Here is a 23,986-nt window from a genome sequence, read left to right on the forward strand (position 1 = left end):
GCGACCGTTGGGGGCGCGACCGTTGGGGGCGCGACCGTTGGGGGCGCGACCGTTGGGCTGAGAGGGGCGGGGCCGCCCGGCGGCCTGTGGCGGCGGTGGCGGCGCTCCCCCCTCCGGCGCCCTGAGCTCTCGTCCGCCCGCCCGCAGGTGCCTCCAAGTGGGACGTCCGGGAGCAGGTGTGGGACTACCTGGAGGCCAGCGGCCTGGCCGCCTTCCCGCGGCCCGTGCACCGCCGCATCCCCAACTTCGAGGTACGGCGACCTGCGGCCGCGTCCGGCCTGTCACCGCCCGCGGTGGCACCGCGGCCCGGGCGGTGAGGGAGGGGCGGCGGGGGGTGGCAGAGAGCCGGCAAACACCCCCCCCCTCCCCACGCCAGCAGCAGGGAGACCCCTTCCCAGCGAGGGAGGCCCCGCAGGTACCTGCACCAGGCGCGACGCGGCGGGCACACGCTGCGTTTCCGTCAGTAGATAGCAAAACACCTTGTGAAGAAAGTAAATATATTTAGGGATGGGGAAACCGAGGCGTTTGGAATTAAATCTGCCCATCCAAGGCCTTCAGCAGGTCCGTGGGGAGGGAGAATGAGGTCCCCCGTGTTCCAGCACCTGGCCTAGGAGCTATAATGTGCAGCTCAGTTGTGACTGGTGGCAAAGTTATTGCTGGGCAGCGCTGAGGGAGCACATCCTCCTGCTCCAGCTGCCTTATGCTCTTAGCTGATGAGTGGGAGGAAGAAATAGGAAGGCTTCCAAATACTCAGTTACTCGGGCCAGGGCTTTACTGTCTGCCTGTTTTGATCCAGGCTCAAGGTGTGCAGCCCTGTATCTGCCATATGTTGAAGAAACGATGACCTTAATAGCGCTGTGGGGATGCGTGTTGTGTGTTTTAGCCTGTGAGCAGCTTTGGGAGATTGGCTCTGCTTTTGCCCAAGGGACTGGCAGAAGTGCTGCCTTACTATCTTGGGGAGAGCAGTGGCCTTGAGGCAGAAGAAGTGCTGACATGGAGGGAGCCTGAGACGTTATCTTCCCCCCTGAAGCAAAAGGATATCAGAGTTGAAAGTGCTAAGTGGGGGGAATATGTGCTCTTCTAAGGTTTTTCATCTTACTTGGTTAAGAAGTGAATCTTCTGAGATCTGTTTTGTCTCTAGAAAGAGAGAGCCTTGTCCAGAAAGTGGCTCATCTGAAAGTGTCTCTGGCTGTGACTTGTGTTTAGAGGAATCTATCTGTATTCATTGATCAAAAAGAGAAACTGGCCTCCAGCTTTGAGTTAGGTACAGGTGAGGCAGAAGTTAGGCAGTGTGAATGTACTTGGCCCCCCTTTTTCTGAGGCCTGCAAGATATTAGTCAAGCCCAGTAGCAGTTAGTGGTAGGTGAGAGTTTACCATAGAAAATATCACAGAATGAGCAATATGTCCCTCACACTTAACATCTGAAGAAATCAGCCTCTCTACTTGATGTGAGAGTCAAAATTTCCCGTCTCTGGTTTAAACTCCTTGCTGATGTGCTGATATCTTATGAAAACAGGGTGCCTCCCATGCTGCAACAAGGCTTCTGGGTTTACAGGAATTCAAAGCTGCCAATACAGTAAAAATAAACCCTGATGCTCCCCAGAAGAATGCTCGCTTTCTAACCCTGGAAGTAAGTGAATGTATTCTCTTGTATCTCTTAATTCCTTTCTTCACGCAGGGGTCTCACCAGGCTTGTTGCTCTATTAAAGAGCTCGATGTGTTCAGCAGAGCAAATGAGATTAAAGTGGATCCTGACAAACCTCTAGAAGGTGTTCGGCTAGCCGCGCTGCAGGTAATGAGCACCTTTGCACCCGAGGAGGAGTAGAGCAATAGTGCAGATCACAGCATCTTTTGCTCAACACCTGGCATCTCTCCTATGGGAGTTTTACTAGTGCTAAGCCTCGTGTGGCTGCTTACGTAAGGATGTCTTTGCCTTTTTGGCAAGTGGCAAAGGTGTGTTTAGGGTTTTTGTGAATGAATATGTTTATGTGGAGCAACAGCTGGTTCACTGTGTTCTTGTTCCCAGAAATATATATGGTAGCCTTGCTTCATACTGTCTTACATTTATCACTGAATGAATGTGTGACAGACTTAACTCAGAGCAATGAGCGTTCACTAGCTTGTTATTATGAGTAACTTGTTTGTGTATCATACTCTTTGGACTGATAGGTATGTCTTGTCATCTGTTTCCTTAAAAAAATAAAAATAAAATAAAATAAAGTTTTACTGTACTGAGAGAATTCATCTACAAGCACTATACAAACAGCGTTAACTACTCTATAGCAGATAAGCTGGTTGACCACATGGAGACCTATGGGACAATACACTCTTTTTTTCCAGGTATATTTAGTGTAAGATGAGTCCACTCTTTGTAATGTGATAACTTATTTTGTTACACAGGCAAGGAAGACACTGTTGGTTCCAACACCACGTTTGAGAACTGGGCTGTTTAATAAGATTGTTCCACCTTCAGGTGCAACTAAGGAGATTCTACGGATATGTGCTACATCTCAAGTAGGAATAAAAAATGGGGGAGGTCTGAATTAATATGTGAAAGAGTGTTGAATTAGGGCAGTCTAAGCAGAAGTTGAAATATGAAGTATTATTCTACTAGTATGTTATTCCCATTTTGTGTATGCATCCACCACGAATAATTTTTTTTTTATTACTTAAATTGTCACACAATTTATTTTTTTCGCCATTATTTTATTTACTAGTACGATGGCATCTATATTTAGTGAATGTTTGGGGGAACATTATGAGCAACTTTCATAGATGACCTAAATCTTTAAGCTTCTAGTAAATACTACTTCTATTTTCTTCTGCAGTTTTGAGCTGGTGAATTCTAGAAGGAAAAATATTTTAGCATGTATAGTTTTTGCCTAATCTGATGGATAAAATAGTAGATGTACTATATAGGAAAGATCAGTTCTTTTAGAATCCTAAGTCTAAAGAAACATGAATTCTGTCATGTGCTTCAATTAAGGTGCAACAATGCTGCTTATGCACCTAACAGTTTTCTTTTGAAATGTGGTATGTTGCTGCCCTCTGGTGTTAAAATGTCATACTGTACCGCTAAACTCATTTGGCAAAGAATTCTGCATTATTTTATGTGCATCTTGTATTTGATGTAAGAATATAACTTGTACAAAATGAATAGGCCAGCTATATAGGTTTTATTCTTTACTTTATCTCCAGGTAAAAGCAGTAAAGTTCCTACAGTAATCCTGTATTCAGCTGCGGATTGTAAATGGATGGTAATTGTTAGTGAGTTTCTTTGTTAGAAGTTCTATTAAGGTCATTAACTAATTAAGCTTTTCAGGGTGGAAGAGCACTTTTGAAAGAGACCTTTCTTTTGACCTGCTTCAGGCCTCATATCTCCTCTGTGATCTCGCCACCATGTGTCTGTTCCCCCCCAGGCAGGCATACTAATGAATAAATGCTATTAGCAGTTTGTATTTACAGAGCGTTGTGCAAACAATTCTTACCGCGTTGCTGTGAAGTGGGTAGTGAGTATTATTACTGATAAAGTGAGTCAGCCACAAGTTATTAATCTCTTTGTTTTTGTGCTCTAAACTGAAAATATTTGGCTTTTTATTGTGAAGATTAGTTTAGGACAAGGTTGAGTTGGTGTGAGGATGATTTACGTCACCTGTACACCTGTATTAAGAGTCATAAAATAAATCTCAAGATTTTTTTTTTTAAAGTTCTAAAACCTTGAAGTTTGGAAGCTGAAGTGAAACAGTTTAATTTCTGTACTTTTGTACAGAATTTGTGTAGAAAGTATTCTTTAAAGAGGAATCTGAAAGTAAGAAAAGGGGGTGGGTGGGGAAGGAAGGTGGGGTTGGGTAAGGTTTTTCTTTCCACTTGTCAGGCACATGGTGTTTTTCTATTCATTAGTGTCTTAGGCAGTTTTGGCAAAGATAGCTTAGCTTGACAGTGGCACGTCCTGAATGATGGTCACTCCTCAAATTTTTGGGCAACATGTAGGCAGCGTTGGAAGATGTGTTTAATGATACACGTGTGGAGAAACTGATAGTGCAGTGGATACAACATGAAACAGCGATTCAGATTGTGTTCCTGGTTGTGCTTCAGCAAAGCATTTTGTGTACTTGTGTAACTTCAGACAAGCAGCTTAACATCTTTATGCTATAGTTGTCTGGGTCTAAACTGAGCTTCGTGATTTGTATGTCAGAATTAATTTAAGAATTTGCAGCACTCTCGAGTTCCTCAGGGAGAGGAATCTACCTATTATGACTATCGCCCAATTGGTAGCAGTATTGGGGTAAAAAGTTTTGCTTGCCGTCATTTTCAAAAATAGATGCCCAATGTAGGGTTTCGAAATCTGAGCTTACAGCCTTAAATAAATAACTTTGCTCACAAAAATGCCCACCTCCCATAGCATGCTCTGAATTGTGCCAAAATTTTCATAACTAGTAGAAAATGTATTCTGGGATTCCCTAGAGGATAACTTTTCAGAAATGTATAATTTGACTACACATGAAAGAAACACCTTGAAACTTGGGGAGCTACTTGGATTTATCAGAATATTCTTGATTTCTGCCTCACTGGTTGGAAGATTCAGCACTCTGCAATCCTAAAATTATGTTTTTATTGCAGGGTGTAAAAGAATACAGTGTGCCTATAGGTCTTGATGGGAAAGCACGAGTGGACTTGGTGGTGGTAGGATCAGTGGCTGTCTCTGAAAAAGGTACGATAAAGTCTCGTAAGCTTTTCGGAAGGAGGGTGCTAAGTTGTGATTCATAAATTCGAGTAGGTTACATGTTCCTTTTGGCAGGCCTGAATATCTCTTTGGAACTGGATTGTTGTCTTGAGTTCAGTCTCTTCTGTGTGACAAGTTACTGATCTCAATCCAGCCAGGAAGAATCAGTGCCTGCTTCACAGCAATGCCACCAAGACGTGGTGGGCAGACAGCAGCGTGGTTTAGAGCCTGCAGGCCAGTGTTCTGGCCTTCAGTATAACTTTTCAGGCAAACACGGTGTGAGTAAGGAGGGCTCCTTGTTCAGAGGATCTCCTCTGTTAGAGAAGGGAAGTGTGAAAGGATGGGTGTTGCAGCTGCTGATTCAGTACCTATTTGGGGAAAAAGTTTGCATTTTCTAGTATTTTGTAGACCAGCTGGTGGTAGAATATTTTTTTTATCAACTTTACCCATTGCCTAGAAATAAAATCCTTTTTGTCTGTGACCCAGACTCCCTTTTGCCCACATAAAATTAATGTATGTTTGACATGAGTAGATGGTCCTAATTAAGGCTGGTAAATAGGCTTCCATTTTAACCAAACTGGATCAGATTTTGTTTTCCTCACAAATTTGTCCTGAGTTGCAGACTCCTGGGATCCTTCAGGTGTTCACTGAAACTGATGTTCTCTTTTAATCTCAGTGCTAATTCTAAGGAAAGCTGCATTCAGTGAAGAGAAGCTGATCTGAAATTCTCCCAAGTTACAACTCCATGCTTGGTTTGTCTGTTGCAGACTGTTTAATTTAGTCGTGTGCTTTTGACGGGAACCATCCTTTCCACTCTGCTGTTCTGTGTTTACTATCACTGTTCACTTTTGTTTCAGGCTGGAGAATTGGAAAAGGGGAAGGTTATGCAGACATGGAGTATGCAATGATGGTGTCAATGGGTGCAGTCCAGAAGGATACACCTGTAGTTACTATTGTGCATGACTGCCAGGTAAGTTAAAATATTCACTCTCAAGTGTTTTAAAGAGTCAGTTGTGTGCTACTCAGCGGTCCATCTGGAGAAGAAACTTGGTTGGTTTTGGCATAGCATCTTTACTTTGTTTCCACTATCAATGAGAGATTTTGATACATTGCAAGGCATCAGGAAGGATGCACAATTTTAGTGAATTTGTTTTTAACTGCTTACCATATTTCTTGTGCCTTGTAGGTTGTTGACATAGCAGAAGAGCTTCTTGATGATCATGATTTAACAGTGGATTATATACTCACTCCAACAAGAACTATCAAGACTAACTGCAAACGATTGAAACCACAGGGAATAATATGGCATAAGGCAAGTTACTCTGCTAAAAGTGACTTATTGGTACCAAAGTTCTGTTAAGTCCCCAGTTTTTCTTCAATAATTCCCTAGGGAAAATTGCAAATAAAATTATTTTTCTACTATTAGAAATACTTGACAAAGGAACAAATATGTTTAGCAGGTGAAACTGAGAAGCAATATTTTATATTCAGCTGTTTGTAACTGGTAATAGTGAAGAGGAAAAGTATGGGTTTTTTGAAGCTGAGGTTGCTGTATCAAATGGATTATAGGGTGAGAGTAACAGAAAAATCATCCATGGATTTTTAAGACAGATGTAGTTTCTTGTAGTCATTTGCGGTATAAAAGTCTATGGAAGCTGAGCAGCTGCCTCACCTTATGTGTCTTGTTCCTGAATGCTGATTAGAATTATTTCTTTTCATTTTTTGGAGACAGTGCCGTAGAGACAACTTTATGGTATTAGACAGTGTGGAATGGAGGAATATGTGCTGCTCCATTTCTGTAAGAAAAGCATGACCTGGTGGCTGGTACCTTGCTGCATACAGAGTGAATATATGGGATTGACTTTCAAATGATGCATTATTTGTAACTGGAGCTCTTTTTCAGGTGGAGGCATAGTGACTTGGTACTTTTACTAATCATTTCATTTTAATCATTTAATCACTGTTTTATGGGGGTTTTTTTCAAAGCTTGTCAGAAATCTAAGCAGTTTAACAAATGGCTGCACAAAGGCATTTAGTAAATGCTTTTACTGGAAATTCACGCTGGGAAAACTTTTTCTTTGTCATTAGATTTTCATTCCTAAAAATCATCCAGTTAAGGAGCAGATGAAATCCAACATGAGTGGGTAACAGTATGAACACTAAAATGAGGAATGGTTTACCGTTGTCTTGCAGAAACCACTAGGGAAATATTAGTGCATACTTCTAGGGAAATCAGGAGTTGGTTGGCAAGTGCTTAACAAACAGTAAAAAGAGTTAAATTTGTTAAGGTAACGTATCTACAACAAACAATTCTAGCCAGTACTATTTTTATTCCGATGGTGGGAGAGTATGTTACCCTGACTGTGGTTGAGGATTTGAGGTTAAAAATATAAAAATAAAATCTCTGTCTGTACTAGTGAATTTTTTCCATTGAATTATTCTTGAATCTTTTTTTTTTTTTTTTAGAATATTATTGAAAGTAATTGTTTTGAATGCTTACCCCTTTTGCCCCATGCATCTTGCCAACATACTTTTGATCACACTCTGTCTTTCTTAGTGTCAGAATTCAGTCTCAGTGAGTGGCCTTGCTAACACTTTTTTTCCCCTTCTGCTTCCTTTTACTAGTTACATTTTTCAAAGGTCTGAGGAACACACAGTCTCTTGCAGGGTCCTTTAATCTTTGTGTAGCTTGTGCCACTCTTGAAAAGTCAGTCAGTCCCCAAGCAGTGTATTACATTCACTGTTATCTTTGCATTTCCTTGCTTCTCAGAGAAAAATTCAAGATCAATGTTATGATGCTTCATAAGCTTGTGAAGTATTTGTCACAACTCCTTTGTGCTTGTATTTAAAGCTTGAGGAGATGTTTAGTTTAGTCATATCTAAAGCTTGAGACACACTGATTTTTAAGTTTGCATGTCATAATGAAGCTTTTTTTCTATAGTGATCTCTACATTTGTGGGCATTGTCTGAAAAATACAACTCTCACTGAATTTCCTACAGCTCTCAGCAAGACCAGAGCATGTTACATGATTGAGCCTTAAATCAACATTCAAACATTTAAATAAACATCTGAAAATTAGAGGATCCAGCTTTTGGCTGTTCTCCAGGGCTCGAGCGATTAGGTAGGAACATTGGAGAACTACTGCTCAAAGCAGGGATAATCATTACATTTCCATTGTTTTGGAACAAGAACCAAGTACCTTGTATATATGAAGAAGAAAGAACTTGCATTATTCTTTCACAGGGAACTGAGCAACTTGTATATGTTTTGTTTGTGGTTGTGGAAGTAATTGTGATCAACCGCTGCACAGAGCGTCTTGAAGGTGGGAGGTCTAGTTAGCAGTCAAGGTGTTAAAAATGCAGGATTTGATTCTTGCGATTTAAGTGTTTGTCTATAGGCTTTTCATGCCTGTTTCTACATCCTTTTTTCCTTCCGAATCCTGACTTTGCTATTGCATTCTTGTTCCTCTGAGCAAAATTAAATGAACCGAGAGGCAGAGAGTAAATAAATATCCCACTTCTGAATAGGGTGTTTTGTCAACAGAAAGTAGCTTAACTGTATTGTTAAGATGTGTGATGTGTAAAATACATTGCAGAGAAGTTCATCCATGAGGAACATGACTGGATCAAGTAAGACAATGGTTTAAGGGCTTAAATTAAAGAAGTTTGCAAACATGGGATTACTGCTAAGCGTTGTTCTAAGGGATGTGCTTTCTATGAAACTGTTAGGAGAAATAGCCATCTGTACATGCGTTCTGTTTTCAGCTCACAAGAGGTCAAAAAATACTTATGCAGGAAACAAAATGTACATCTTCAGGATAAATTTCTGGGCTCAAAGAGGCACTGTATTTTCTTGGAGTATTTTTGTTCCTTATGTAGGAAGGAAGCAGTGAATCGGATAAGGAGATAAGTGTAAATAGATGTTACTCTGACAGTAACTGACTTACAGCTCATGGGGTAACTAGTATGATTTGCCCTCAGTTGCTTCCTTTCAGGTCCCTCTGTGCAGAATTTCCAGCTGAGTTATTTCTTGCTGTCAAGGTAGTATGTTTTTTTCCAAACAGGAAGATGTGAATTGCATGCTGTGATTTTTATCACAGAAAAGCTGCTTCCAAGAAAAGCTGACTTCCGAGTAATATGGCTATTTTATCAGAAATACAATATTACTGATGTCAAAGAAGCATTATCAAAGTCAGTGCTAGATGCTCTAGAAACATTTCTAAATATGAAGGTAATACTGGAATGCGTGAGGGGAGAAGTTTTCTGCATGTCGGTTCAGAGTTTCAAAAATCAGTAAGTGCTCTTGGAGGACAGTAATAGCTAAGAACTGAGCACACTGGAAAACTTGGCTAATTTATCTGGATGCCAACGGAGAATTATTTGGCTTCGTCTCTCCTGAAAATCTAACCCATTGTTTCTGGGAACTCTAAATTCATGAAGCGACTTACTTTCTCATTTAGTATTTTGTATGGGTAGCTGTGATCTTTATCTGTGACACTGTCTATTATGTTTGTCACAATTATGAAGTTATTTTCTGCTGTGCTTATTTTAAATTGAAACTATACAGACCAATTAAAATATTTGGGGTCATGAAGAGGGAAATGAGAGTAGCTAGTGGAAAAATAACTAGCATCTAGCATCTTTTCTTTTTTTTGACTCATTCTTTTGCTGAGAATTTAATAGAAGCAGGAGAAGATTTTTTTTCCCAAAATGAAACAAACCAAGAGGGAATCCCTGGGTGTAATGCTGAAAGAGTTTAGTACCTGATGGCAGAGACAATATCTGACAACCAGCAGCTTTTGATCCAGGTTTGTGCTAGAATATTTGAAAAATAAAATAATGTTTCAGGGCTCAGAAAATTCACACACCCAAGCTGGCAAAACCTCTAGTAAGGACGCAGCTTGGCTGTGAGAAGAAAATTACTGTCAGTTTAGCCGAGGCTTTTCTTGGAGGGATGGCATGAGCAGAGAGTGCTTCCGTGCATGGTTAAACATCTCAACACCTTTGCAAATCTGACCCTTGCTGCAGAGCCCATGGAGGCAGTTTTTGCTGATGGATTCCAAATGTGGGTTGCATAAGTTGCTTTCTCCTGAGGGACACCAGCAGACTTCATGGGCTGCCAACTCCCAGAAATATGCCCTTGGATTGCGTGCACATATTTGGACATTTTGTGCAAATGAATGATAAAATGTGTGACTGCACTGGCCCGTCCTAGCTATCTTGGCTTTGTCTGTGCCACCACTTTAAACCCCTGTGAACTCGGTGCTCATTGAAACAAGCCGCTGATTAAGGAGACAGCACAAGAAGTGGGCTCTGTTCTGGAGGCCTTTTAAGGAGCATAGGGTCAGACATCCTCCAGGGTGGGCAAGGATGGATCATTCAAACTCTTTCAGCTTACTAGCCTCAGGACTTGAAAGGGCTGCTGGATCTACTCTGCTAGAGATTGTTAGGTTTCATTCTCAACCCTCTGCAGGGCAGCAGTGTCTGTGTCCATCCTGAACCACATTTCCCTATATTCATTTGGGCATGCAGATCAATAGCTTTGTGAAGCAGAATTTAATAGCAGATCTAGCATGCTCTCCATTCTATAGCTGTCCTTCCCGCATCTGCCGTGCATCAAAACTGCGCCGCCTTTGCTGCCAGGGAAATCAAAGTGGTGTTTGCCTTGGCCTGCACTGTATCAGGGGTCAGCATTACTCATTCTGTCAGAGGACAAACACATCTTTCATTTTCCCCAGAAAAATATTGAAAGTGGCTATGTTCACTGTTCTGGAATAACAGAGGTTGAAGAGAGCTCTTGATGTTCCAGCAGAGATGCTGCAGAGGTCCATCTGCCTCTACATGGTTTTGGGACCACATCAGGTGTCATAAGAGTGGATGCTCAGGGTTAAGTGCTGGGAGATTTGTATTGGCAGTCAGCAACCCAGACTTTGTTTTCTTCAGGTTTCTGTCAGAAAGGGGCCACATTTCCCTTCTCAGCTCCTTTCCCATAGCTTGGTAATTGTGTGCCAGAAGAATTCATCTACCCTGCTGTCCTCTTTCCCCAAGGCTCTCCCAGCTATGGCAGGGAGTAGGCAGGATTGTTAAATGATTAATTGCCTTTGGTGGAGTTATTTTTAACCTGAATCACTTCAGTTACTGAGTTTATAGCGCAGATCCGCAAGTACTTTTGTGCTGGCCAACCCCAGAGGGCTGAAATATGGAACTAGACTGGTAACTGATGGTTGAGAGATAATAGGAAACTTCTTCAGCTGGCTTCACTGCCAAAGCCAATCATCTAACTACGTCACGGCACTCGATACAAAGTTTAGAAACATCAATAAATGGTTTGGCCCTAACTTTATAAGGGTGGGGCAAGCAAGGGGAGAAGCCTCAGCCACTGGGGTTGCCCAGGTCTGCCTAATGGGATCACCAAGACTTGCGGTAGAACCCAAGTCCCCTGGATCCTGGCTTAGCTTTAATCACTAGGCAAGGCTAGGGAGGAGTGACCAGCAGGCACAAGACCAAGAAACGTGCAGCTTGTTTGAAAGAGAGGAGGAATATCTTTGGACTCTCTCCACATGGAAATAAATCATTGCAATCCTCTACAGCTCACAAGACAAAAGAAACTTTTTGCATGATTGTAATTAGCAACACATTGTACTACCACAGAAGAGTTCTTTTGTTTGGTATTTTGCAACTGAGCAGAGCAAACTTTTTTCCCTCCTGTGCCACCCACTGCCCCCTTTGTCCTTTTGTCTCCCACCCCCCGCACCCCAAAAAAGGTGGTGAGTTGGTTTGTTGGATCGGTACTCTGAAATCCCAAACTGTTTCTGCCTTTTCTTGACATAAAAGTTAGGGGAAAAAGATAAAACATAGACGGGGTTGAAAGCTTTGACCCAGCTGAAAGATTATCCTAGACCCCGGTGAAAATAGCCCTTAAGGCAAATCATCTGTCTCTTTTTCTGTCAGAAAGATGCCTGTTGACAGTGTCAGAACTTGTCTCATACAGTAGTTTTTTTTGTTTGTTTGTTTTTAGAGAATAATTTCTATTACAAACAAATCTGAGTGCCAGATCGATTGCCTGCCTTTCTCTGATACTGTATTTACTAGTATCTCTGCACAGGGATGAATTTAAGGTAATGATAAGTTCACCTTGTGGTCTTGTTTAATGATCACAACTTCAGCTTTGATAGAAAACTAGTTCGCAGGCCTGATGGATACACGTATACTATTGTAACTGCATCTTCCTGAGTTTGCAGGGAGCCTGGAACAGTAGCTCCAAGAGCTCTGTTTATTTTAATGCCAGAAACTGCTGGTCACTTCAGTGAGAGGAAAGGCCACGTTGAAGCCTGGCCATTTGAAATCTCTGTTAGAGAGCATGCTGGCCCCTGGCCTGCCTACCTCACCTCCTCAGTTTGTCCTTGAAGGACTGGAGTTTGACTGGCGTCCCAGCGCTTATCTTATTGATTCCTATAATCTACAAAGTGATGAGGGCTTGCCCTCGGTAGCGTTGATCTTTCTAAATAAACACCCAGTCTGTATGTCAGGATTTAGGTTTAATTTCAGGATGAAAGGAACTGTACATACACTTGGTAATAGGTTAAGGTTGTGTTTTGGACACAGGAGTGATTAGTTGCATGAGAATAGAAAAATGTTTTTCCTGTTTGGTTTAATTAGCATAGAGCTTACATTTCACATAGAAATTTGACAGAGGACAACAAATGTTCCTAATTGTTGGCCAGTAAAAACAAAGTAAGATGGCCTCAGCCATTGGTTTGATGTTGTATCACCCAGGGAAGGGGAGTTTGCTGTCAAATGCAGCAGTCCGAATTCTTGGCTGAGAAAAACAAATCAGTCCAAGAGTCCATAGAGCAATAACTCTTCAAAATCTGAAAATGGCATGTACCTTTCAGAACGCTGAGGCTCCCAGAGTCCCAGAGGAAGTCCTTGCCTCTCTGTACTGGCTGCCAGATCAGGCCAGTTTTGTATAGAAATTCTTCTCAATCATAAAGTTTGCTTGTTTAAAGGGTCTGATCCCAAACACGTTGACTCTGGATCTGCAGTGTGGCAGAATAGTGGCAGACCCTGCCCATGCTGGTTAGCTCTATTTGTTGTTTGATCTTACATTAACAAGATGGAGCTAGGCTGGACTTGATGTAAATGTATATTTTTATTTGCTTTCAGCCTGAAATAAAGCTGTTTGTTCCTCAGGAGAGGAGTCCTGGGAACCTTTAAGAAACTTCTCTTGACTGGCTTTCCTTTTACCTCAGTCTAACATTCCCTGCACCCTCTTTTCCATTTTACTCCAGTCACTTTCAGAAATGGGCTCCTTTCCCTGAAGATCATTACATTTTAGACACTATGTGGTGCAGCTGGATCCAAACTCACCCTGACTGTAACTGTAAAATGAGGAATTCAGGGGGTCTGAGAAGAGAGAGATCTGAGCTGAGAGATCTGCAAGCATATTCTAGCCAGGATATGCTTGTGCAGTCCAGTACAGCCTGCTGAGAGTTGTGGCTTGTCAGTTTGGGTGCAGCACCCTGTTAGAGTGGCTTGCTCACACTGTGTGGGCTACTAGCTTGGTCTCTGCTAGCATGGGCATCTCTTCCCTGTGTTCTGTTTTCCTCCCTAAATTTAAGAATTGGGTCTTGTGCTGATGGATGTTCTGCTTGTCCAGCAGCCAAGTATGAATTATTCCTCCTTCCAACTGCAGTCTGCAAGCCAAGAGTTAGACCACATTTAGCTAGGGAACCGTTGAGTTTCCTGCCAGTCACTGAGTGCAGCCTGGGGCATCTCATGCCTGAGATTGATAGGGTTCAGCTGTTGAGAGGAAGAGCCCTTCCAGAAAAGCTGCTTAGGAACCGGGGCTGGTGCAGGGGTAGGGGGTTCACAGTTTTGAAGTATAGTGTCAGGGCACTCTTGCGCTCTGTGATCCTACACAGCAGACTGATGTGGGCTCTGACGAGCAGCTGCGGGTGGTGTATGAGGTCAAATGGCAAGAAGGGAGGCTGTGGTGATGTGCCACAACCAGAGAACTTGCCTCCAGCTGGGCCCACACTCATAGGAGCCCTGCTAGAAGGCACGCTCCCCAGCTGCAGACTAGCACCATGGTCCCTCCCCATTGTATGACCCAGCCTACGGGATATCCTGTTTTGAGGGAAAAGAAAGCAAGGAGGTCTGCAGAAAGAAAGTGCCTTGATGGTTTGGTGAATTGTATGCATGTAAGGTTTTGCCAGAGCAGGAGCTCAGACCCTCAGTCAAAGCAAATATTGATGGGTAACAATGAGAATGCAAATCTGAACGCATCCCTATAAATAAATGTCAAAATCCAACGGCTCCAAGTTTGGTTTTGATTTTCCTGCTGCATCTACATTGTGCAGTTTGCATAAAAAGTAGCTAATGTTTATTTATTGTCCTACAGTGTATGTTTAGGGAGCAACAGAGTAAGGCCAGCAATTAGTAACACTTTGAATGCTCTGGCACACCAAATGGCAACAATATAATAAGGTTCCCCTATTTTTATGGTACAAAGTGGTCCTGATGGTCTTTTCCCCTTTCTGGAAGGAGAGAAAACTCAATTTTTTTTTTTTTTTAGGTCAGCTATGAGATGCTGGGAAAAATCCCCATCCTAAAGAGTCTTCGATACAGAGAGAAGCAGGCAGGCAAAGACATTACCCTGAAGGATGAACATCCAGACTCGGCAAAAGCCGACAAACCAACAGCGTTAAATGAGAAGGCAATGGCTGAAAATATGAGACCGCAGGCTGCAACGGGCTCGGCTCAAATAGGACAACAATATGTTGAAAGTGATTCTTTAAGTCCCAGATTAGAGGGATCTGGCATGCTTACTACTGTGTATGTGGGGAATATACCTCCTAGTACAAGAGTGAGCGAGCTGAAATATGCTTTAAGGGAATTCCATGCAACTCCTTTACGACTGAATTGGCAAGGAGCACAGCACAGGGCTTTTCTCGATTACAAGGATAAAGCAACCGCGGAGAGTGCTGTATCCTCTTTGAAAGGCTTGAGCCTCGGGGGCAATACTTTGCGAGTTGAGCTGGCCAAGAATCAGAGAAACAGAGGGCAAGCAGAAATCAATAGTCAGAAATGAATATGAATAGAGGGAAAAAAACAGGCGTATTTTCATTTTTTCGTGGGAAGCCAACCTAAGTTTTCAAGGATATTAGTACATCCTCTGATTTCTGCAGGCTGAACAACGAAATGCAAAACCAACCTCTCAAACAAATGAGGCATAGCTATCACAGCTGACTTGCCTGCCTAATTCCTGCAGTTGTATACTCAAAGTGTATTTACAAAGATGGATGACACAGGGGGCATGTCTCTAAACAGATATCCACAAAGTACCCACACTTTGTGCTTTTGTTTTCCATTGGCATTGGGTTGCTTTGCTGTTCTGTGTGTTCCTTTGTTAAGCCTGGATCAAAAACGTGCCATTTGGCAGCTGTGTGCAGCCACATGTAGTGGCACCTGCAGAGTATACATGCAAATTTGTACCTGTGAGTTTAAAAGTCAGCAGCTGAAAATGTTTCAAGGATTACAGTTTTGTTTGCTAAGAAGTGGGTTTTGCCTTTTAGAAGTTTTCAACTTTTTTTTTTAACATAAAAGTAAGAAGGGAGATTCCCATTTTTGTGCTCTTGAAGAAGCATTTTGAAACATTGTTTGTACATGGCTCAGCCATAGAGTCCTGATAATAGCTATTAACATCAGGTATAGAAGAGTGTAGCCCCTTCTCAGAATTCTTACCTTAATTCAACCCCCTCTAAACCTTGTACATCTTATTTCAGTCTGGGAGATGAAAGCAAATACCAATTTTATTTCCTACCTTTCCCCAAAACACTTTAGGTGCCTCTTTCATGGATACATAGAATTATAAGCTAGATACTTTTCCTGATCGTTGTCTTTTATAATTTGGTGCAACTCCATTGCCTAGGTGAAAGTTGTAGCAGAGGTGAAAAGCAGACAGACCATGGTCAAAACTAGTCAGGTACTGAGTTATTTGAAAAGTTGCTGCAGAGTGTAGCAAAGCTTATTCTTGTTGTGCCTTTATGACCAACAATGTGGTCTTTCTGCACCCACAACATCAGAGAGTGGTGAGCGTTAGAGAGCGCAGCACTGGAAAATTTTCTTTATGGGGAAGTGCTAGCTTGGACAGTAAGACTTGCACACACATGATTATTCACTTACAGAATAAAGCAGAATAATGATTTATTTGGTACGGATTTTATTATATTTTTTTCTTCAGTTCCCTATTCCTGAAAAACAAGTTGAATTTTGGCTGAACCATCCTTTCTAAACAGAAGCACTTTTGCCATTGATGCTGGGCACAAAGTCAAAATAAGCATCTAAATGGTTTTTTTAAAGTATGAGTTGGAAACATTTTTTTTTTTTAGTCAGAGGGTACTGTTAAGTATATTTTAAGCACGTTATTATGCCTCAAGGGTCAGACATTTCATACAGTATTAAATAAAATGTTCTCAGCGTTATCATGTGCTCTGGGCACAGCAGCTAAAGGAAAGCATTGCTTCAACTTCTTGTAAGGTCAACAAAGGAGAGGCTTCTCAAGAAGTACTGCTGTGTTCTCAAATGCTCTCTTTTCTTCCAGCTCAAAATTATTTTCAGTACCACTTAGTCTGAATTCAAACATAAGCACTGCAGAGTCCTCTGTCTTGTTTCAGCAGTTGTGCACGTCAAGGGTAAGAATTGGGTTATGTTACCACTTGAATGGACTCGTTACATCATAAGCTTAAAAAGCGGGGAAAGGAAAAGCAAAAAAATCATCAGACACCATCCCTTCTCCCTCCAAATGACTACAAATAAAGTAACATGATCATCTCATATTCTCTTTGACTCTTATAATACTGCTTGCTTTGGTGAAGATGCCCAAGGGTGACCTTAGCAGTTAAAAAGTAGTTATTCTGCCAATGAAAACTTTCATCATCTCAAACTTCCCCTGTTGTATTACAGATTGAACCAGCCTACTCTGGTCAAATTTGCAGGAATTCCTTACACTGCCTTATTTCCTTTCTCACTGCCTGAAGTTTCAATACAGATAAGAATAACCACTGTTGACCACGGGGAGAAGAATGGTTTTGTGTTTTTAACTGAGGCAGAACTAATCAAAAGAAATTTATAAGTGAGACGTGCTTTGCATTTATATGTTAATGCATGTTTGAAAGTACTCTAGCAATTTTTTTCATGTTAATCCTGGTACTGTAGCAAGTCTGTTTTTTGATTGCCGGAAACCACAACACACACTTTAAGATCAGCTGACCTCCAAAAGCAGTGAAACAGAGGAATTAATTCTGGTCTTCTCTATCTTCTGCTAATATAAGGTTATCATGCACCATGAGTGTTATGTCTCTTTACTTTGCTCTCAATGTCATATGCAGTAGGTGGCCAGTTCTGTTTGGACAAACATGTCTAGATCTAGCTTCTCTTTGATGCTTTTTCCCTTTGCAGTTTTGGTTCCATGTTCAACCCATAACATGAGTGATGCTAGATCTGTGTCCAAGTAGATTGATCTCTGCATTTCTCTTCCAGCCTGTCACTTTTTTTCATCTCATGTGTTGCAAGGCCAGATTTCATGGTAATAAGTAATATCTTGTTACTTTCCCAATAGGTAATTAACAGTCCAAATCAAGCTGCTGGGAAGATACTAACTAGATAAAGGTATGTAAGTATGGTTAGGTGCTTCAGAAAAAAAGAAAATAATTACCACAAGCTTAAGTTAACAGACTGTTCATTAGCATTTTGCATGGACTGGAAAGATGATGTTGATGCTATGATATTGTCTTTCCAACTTAAGCCAGTCATTTTTGATTCAGGTTATTAATAAATGTAACATCCTTTGGGTCTTGCCATCTTGAAGTCATTAAAGTGTGTTCTTAATTCAAGACAGCAGCTGCTCCAGGTCAGTTTGGCAGTCTGTTGCAAACCCATCTGTGTCAGCAGCTTCAGCTAATCAGTAGCAACTGAGGTGCAGGTACAAGTTTATTTCTGTCATCTCTGCTTCAAGAGCAGCAATCTTCAGAAAAGGAATTACAGGCAGCTGTTGAAGATAAAGCCTGAAGCTGCAGAAAGTTCTCCAGGGTTCAGAGCCTTTGCATAAAGTTAGTGAAGAGAAGTTGTGAAGTTACATGAAGACAAAACAGTAGTGCTCAGAAATCAGGTTAGGCTGCCCTACAGTCCTTACTTTGACCTACTCATTTATGTCAGTCTGCTTTAGTTTCATTAGGTTTTTCTCTTAGCAAATATGACTCAAGAACATACCATCTCCCTTTTAAAGATGACAAACCATAAAGAATATCATGCCACATATGGATTGCTATAGGACTCGCACAGTGAAAACAAGAATGATTTTGTAGGAACCTAAATATTTTCATCTTGCATCAAAGCTGGTCTATAAGCTTACCTGTGAGGAAGATGGTATATCTCATGCTTTCTGAAATACATCATGTATTAATACATTTAGTAGGATTTTGACCCTGCACACTTGAAAGTCAATGAGATTTTTGTCTTGGACAGCAAGGGAAGCTGTGGAAGGATGAGGCCCTTAGTGCTTTTTGTGAAGTTGCTCATCTTTTGCTGAAAGACATTTCAATGCAAGATGCTAAATTGTTATTTAATTAAATAATGCAAGACTGCCTGAGGCACACTACTACTTGCCTTTCTGGCTTTGTTAGCTGTGTGATGTGGATTTTTTCTTGCAGCCTGACCAAGTTCCTACTTGGAGGGAGACAACAGATTTTGAAGAAAAAAGTGAATGGGGCAGTCTGCATCTCTTAGATCTATTGTTTCAGGCTCTCTGTACGCTCAGGAAGACATCAGTTATATACGAGTCGCTTTATGACTTTTCTCTGAGTCTACACAACTGAAATGTAATACTTAGTGAATCCTTAGACTCTGATCTCATGATGAAACTCTAGGAACTGAAGCCTGTTTGTGTTTTACTCTGGCCCTGACTAAGACTACACAAGATATTTTACCAACGACCAAACTAGAAAGTCCACGCCCTGAAGAATTTAGAGTCTAAATTAACAGGCTTTGGAGATGAGAACCTTTACTGTACTGATAATTCTTCATTTTGTGCCAGTTGTATTTGTCATTCTGCAGCTAGAGCCTAGGCTGAACTTGGCTAGAGACGCATGGATACAGTTTGTGCCTCATCTCAGGCAGATACTCGCCCATACTTCACCAGTTTATTGTTGTGACTAAAGCACTAGCCTAGGATTTCAGAGGCCTCAGTGCTTCAAGACAGCTCTCTAATTGGCATTCTGTGACCGCTTATGCCCAGAGCAATGGGGAGAAAACCTCTTTAAGCACTTAGTCCCCAGTCTCTTCCTGTAAGGACAGTGGGACATCCTTGCTTCTCGAGACTCTCATGATAAAAACATCCAAGATGACGAAGAAGGGCCTGGACACTGCAGAGAAGTTTAAAATGCCTGTGATATGGTGATCTGCATTTAATAGGAAATGCAGTGATCCCTAGCAGACTTGATTTTAGTTCACTTGCAGCAACAGAAGAGCCTGTGTTTCACTGCTGTGTGATGAGAAGAAAAGTTCAGCAGTACAATGGGAAATACTTTCTGAGCCAACTTTGTTTAGAAGTAATTAAAAATGAGGTCTTTCTATTCTCTTTGCAGCCTGATGTCCTAGCTTGTCATGTGGTTTGATGCATTCTTTCCAGTTCCTTTCATGGCGCAAACAAGTTAGGATTTTGTTATTGCATGCCCCTCTTTTTGAGGGTTCAATGGGGAAGGATGCTGAACAACTCCTGAGGCTGGTCAGCTTGATTTTCAAGGCAGCTAAGAGGGTACAGATCGTGGCCACCCTAGGTGTTACCTCGTATATATGCGTTTCCTAGAATCATTCTGCCCCTCTACTCACCCTCTTCTTATCCCCATTTTTGGGAGATGCTAGGAGAAAACCAAGTATCAAGCGAATCCATTAGGTTTTAGAACTTGGTCGCTTTGGAGTGGATTTTCTTTTGTTGAATGATACTAGTCACAGCGTGGTGTGTGGCGCAGAACAGTGAGGCAACACTGTAATCCGCTAACAATAAAAGCGAGGTGGCTAACTGCCACTCAGCCCTGAAAACTGTACAATCACTAGGGTTTTCCTTCAGACAGCTATGTCCACGCGTTTCCTGGAATAAGGACAAGGCCACACAGCTTCAATCCACCAAAAAAACAGCAGCGAGTAAACAAGCCATGTTGCTGTGTAGTCTTCTCTGAGTGACAAGAGTCAGAGATTTTTTGTTTCCATAGAGAGGGAGAAAAAACAATCTCGACACTGGGGTGGGAAGACAGTAGAGCCTGATCCTGTTTCACAAAGGCAGGTCTCCATCCAGTCCTCCAGAGCCTCCATTCACATCATTCCCTGATCCCCTCCCAGAAAGCAGTCTTTGAGGACAGAGGATTTAGCTCATTATCACTGGAGACTACTAAAATATCTGTGGAAAGGCATGGTTAAGTATTGGCTTGAAGTCCTGTCATTTTTTTATTTCATCATCTTCTAGTGCTCCAAAGGGAGAAATAAATGTTTTTAGGAAAATGTTTCCATTAAAAAAAATCTAGCATTGGTGCTGCATTTTCCTCTACAACTGCAGCAAGGGCAGAGGAGAGGGAGGAAAAGCATGTGCTGTGAACGCTCTCATCCCGGTTCCTCAGAAGGAACAGCCCCATACAGCAGTTCTGGCTGTGGAGGAAACATCTGTGACTGTGGCCATATTAGTCAGGCAAACATACACGACAGCCTGCTTCACATAGGGGTATGAATGCTTTTATTTCCTCGTTGCCATCTATAAAATGTAATCTCTCTACAAGAAGAGCGCACCATTTCCCATGTTTTCATGTGCAATGTCCGCGATGTCTGCTATAAACATCATGAAATGTTTGCCGGCCCCTCCACTGACATAGGTATAGAAGTCACTCCTTTTCATCTTTCAAAGAACCGCAGAAATGTTTAGGGTCATGTATCCTGCCATTGTTCTGGGCTGGGCATCCCACTGAAGTCACTGGGAGAAATGATCTCAGGATATGGACCTGTCTAGTCAATCTTTACCGTGGCCCTGGTAACGACCACACTTTACAGACGTGGAGATGACTACCGATAGACTAGATGCAGCTGGCAATTTCCAGCACTTTGCAAACCAGCTGGGGAAAAGGGGCCAGAAGGGCCCTTTGGACTTTTCTATGTGACAAGTACCTGGTCTCCCAGCTGGGCATCTCATTGCTCCTCAGTGGAGCGCGGCAGCGTCGCTGTCATCCTGTGACCCTCTGCCTCCAAACGCCTGCCAGAGGCAGCCGGCCCGATCCGTGGCGGTGGAAGCCACTGTGCTGTACTGTGGCCGGGCAGCATATGAGCGAATGGACACTCATGCTCCAGAAGAGCCTTGCAGTCAGGTGACCCAGCTGCAAATCTCTCCTCAGTCCAAGGACATAAATCACAGGTCTCTCACCCTATGAGAGAAGACACAAGATGTGAAACTGGGCTGCTTTTCTGAAGAGATGCCCCCTCCAGAGTCTGAGCAAATCACATAAACGTGTGTCACAGCCCACCCATCCCATGCAAGAACACATGGGACTGAACCACGGTGACTTTTTTTTTTTTCATGTAGGCATAAGGCAAACGTAGAGGTATTAGATGGGAGGAAAGGAAAGGAAAGGGAAGGAAACATCATGAAATGCTGCCTCTACATTTCGAGGCATTAGTGTAGCCGTTGCTGTCACTCCCCAGTAATTCTGAGCGATTTGCTAGAATGAAGTTAATCTTTCAGACAAGATTAATGCTTGCTATTTTTCCAAACAGATATCATGTTTTCAAAATGTTTCCAGGCACTTGCACTGCTTAGACTCCAACCTGTGGTGTTTCCATTTCTCTGAAGGAAATGATTACTCGGGCAGTTGATCTGCAGGGTCTTTTCTTTACCGCCATACAGGAAAACGATTGCTGCAGCAATTCCTTCTCCAAGTGAACTCCTGGTACTGTAAGTCACTGCAAAGCTTTCCAGGCTCTGACATCTTGCTTTCCCAGGTGTGTTTGCTTATTTTTTCAGTAATTAGCCTGAAGTTGAGCTGAGCCACAGAACTGCAGTTTCTGTACCATTCTGGTTCTTTCAACTGGTTTAAATAAAGAAATGACTATGTTCAGGCTCATATATTTATGCCAGTGTAAGAACTACTGAAGTGAGATGGGACTGCCAGTGTCCCAGCATCTCATTCCACGATCAAGCAGAGATGATTGGGGTTTTTTTGCTGACACCTATGCCTGTGACAGTGAATTTCAACCTATGGCCCTCAGGCTTCTTGGGGTCACTCAGAGAATCTGTAAGAAGTGTCCAAGAAGAGGAGGTTCATATTTATTATGCAGCAATCTACCTCAGTGAAATTTCCCAAAGGAGCTGCATTGCCCTTGGAAACATTTAGCTTATTTTAAGATTGGAGTTAATAAATTTATCAGTATTTTGATAGGTCAGAACATCCTGTGATAATGGGGAACTGGTCTCAAGAACCTTTTATAAGCCTGTGTAAATAGATGTCCACCCCAGAAGATCAATAATGATAAACTTTATTCCTTCTGTTATCATTAATATTATGATTTTAGTTTCTGATGGAGCAGGATGAATTACTGGCAGTAAAAAGTTAACTAAAAAACAACTGAGCTGCATGCCTTTCCTCACTTCTTGAGCCAATGTGATAATTGTTTTTATGAATAACATCAGTTCATCATTTCAGAGCTCCTGTTAGCACTCTAGGCATCTCCCGCTCATCAGGCCTTTCTCTTTCAGCCAGGCAGCTCACATGCTCACCTGCGTCATGTGTTATGTCCCCGGGGATGGCTCCCCGTGGCAAAGACTTCTTGTCACAGAAGCGTAAATACTGTTCACAGTCAAATGCAAGCCTGCAGGAGCACCCCAAACACTTTCTCTTCCTGCCGAAATTGCTGTCATGCAGCAGTTACTCTTATATATATACATGGAAAGTGAACAAGTGTTTGGGCATTGTCTCTCAAAAGCATTTCAGGGACAGAGAAATCAAAGTATCTTCTCAAAAGTGACAAGAACTGTGGCTCAGATCCCCCAAGATATGTAGGTACAAAGTATATATGTCCCAAACTTCTTGCATTCCAGGGAGAAGTCAGGCATCTAATTATTTTGATGGATTTGAGCCTTTACCTGCTAAGAGTAGAGACCAAACTCAGAATTTAGGTTTTCCAAATAGCCATTTAAGATTACAGGTGTCTGTTTCCAGCAGGAAGGTCTCCAAGGCAACTAGTTTTCTGCTAGTCTGGGTAACCACCTCCATCCGAGGGCATCATGTGCTAAGTATCTGCTTCGTAACTAGACTTCGCGGTATCCCACGATAAGCACCCCCAGCTGCCCCACCTGGGCAGTATACTCACTGAGCGTAGAACGAGGCTGAGCCAGAAGCATCCTATAAGCTAGGCCCAGCTGATATTTTCAATCCTCAACATTTCAATGCTAAATTTGAAGATGAGCCAAAGGCGCGAGAAAAAGAAAAAAAAAGAAAAAAAACTTTTAAACCTATCCCAACGCGACGAACACTATCTGCCGTCGAAAACGTCAGGAAGCGGCCCAGCTTTAAAAACACGATGAAATAATAATAAATAAATAACAATAATAACAATAATAGTAATAATAATAATAATAATTAATAATAGCAATAAATCGCCTTTGGGACGGGAGCGGCGGGAGCGGCGGCGCGGCCGCGGGCGGGCAGCAGGTGGCGCTGCCGCCACGGGAACGGTGCTGCCCGGCCCCGGCCCCGGCCGCGGTTCGGGGCTCGCCGGGGTCCCTCCGCACCCGGTGCCGGAGCGATCCCAGGTAAGGCTGGGCAGGAAAGGTGCAGGAGGAGCTGCGGGGTCTTCCCCCCACACACACACCCCGTCAGGCCCCCTGCACCTTACCGGTTTGCAGAGCTTTCCCGTGCTCCAACTGCACCAATTCCAGCTATTCCCGGTGAGGACACCCCTGTGTGCCCCCATCAATCAAAACCCCGCGCGGACACAAGGACAAGGTGGAAAAAGCAGGAGAGAGAGCTGCAGCTGCACGGTGGCCCTGCGGGGCTGGGAGGAAACGCCGGCAGCCTGGGGACGAGCTAGCGCAAACTGCGGAGGGAAATGGTCGGGCTACCGACGCGCCTGGCCACCAAAGTGTTTTGCTGTGGCACTGTATCGCTCCGGCAGGCCAAAGGCTGCGTACAACACACTTGCGGTACAACACTCTGGTCCCCAGAGCA

General features: G+C 42.6%; 1 protein-coding gene across 1 annotated transcript in view; it reads left to right on the top strand.

Moving 5' to 3' along the window:
• Positions 1-15,946, top strand: part of MTHFSD (methenyltetrahydrofolate synthetase domain containing) — a 16,614-nt gene extending 668 nt beyond the window's left edge. The window contains exons 2-8 of the mRNA XM_026092036.1: positions 127-251; positions 1,680-1,793; positions 2,402-2,515; positions 4,622-4,712; positions 5,582-5,694; positions 5,911-6,036; positions 14,302-15,946. Coding sequence (XP_025947821.1) covers positions 127-251; positions 1,680-1,793; positions 2,402-2,515; positions 4,622-4,712; positions 5,582-5,694; positions 5,911-6,036; positions 14,302-14,817 — 1,199 coding nt within the window. The 3' untranslated portion in view covers positions 14,818-15,946. The remainder of the gene's footprint in view (positions 1-126; positions 252-1,679; positions 1,794-2,401; positions 2,516-4,621; positions 4,713-5,581; positions 5,695-5,910; positions 6,037-14,301) is intronic.
• Positions 15,947-23,986: the final 8,040 nt, after the last annotated feature.

This window comes from Apteryx rowi, unplaced genomic scaffold (genome assembly GCF_003343035.1).
Source record: "Apteryx rowi isolate R43461 unplaced genomic scaffold, aptRow1 scaffold_94, whole genome shotgun sequence".
Taxonomy (NCBI): domain Eukaryota; kingdom Metazoa; phylum Chordata; class Aves; order Apterygiformes; family Apterygidae; genus Apteryx; species Apteryx rowi.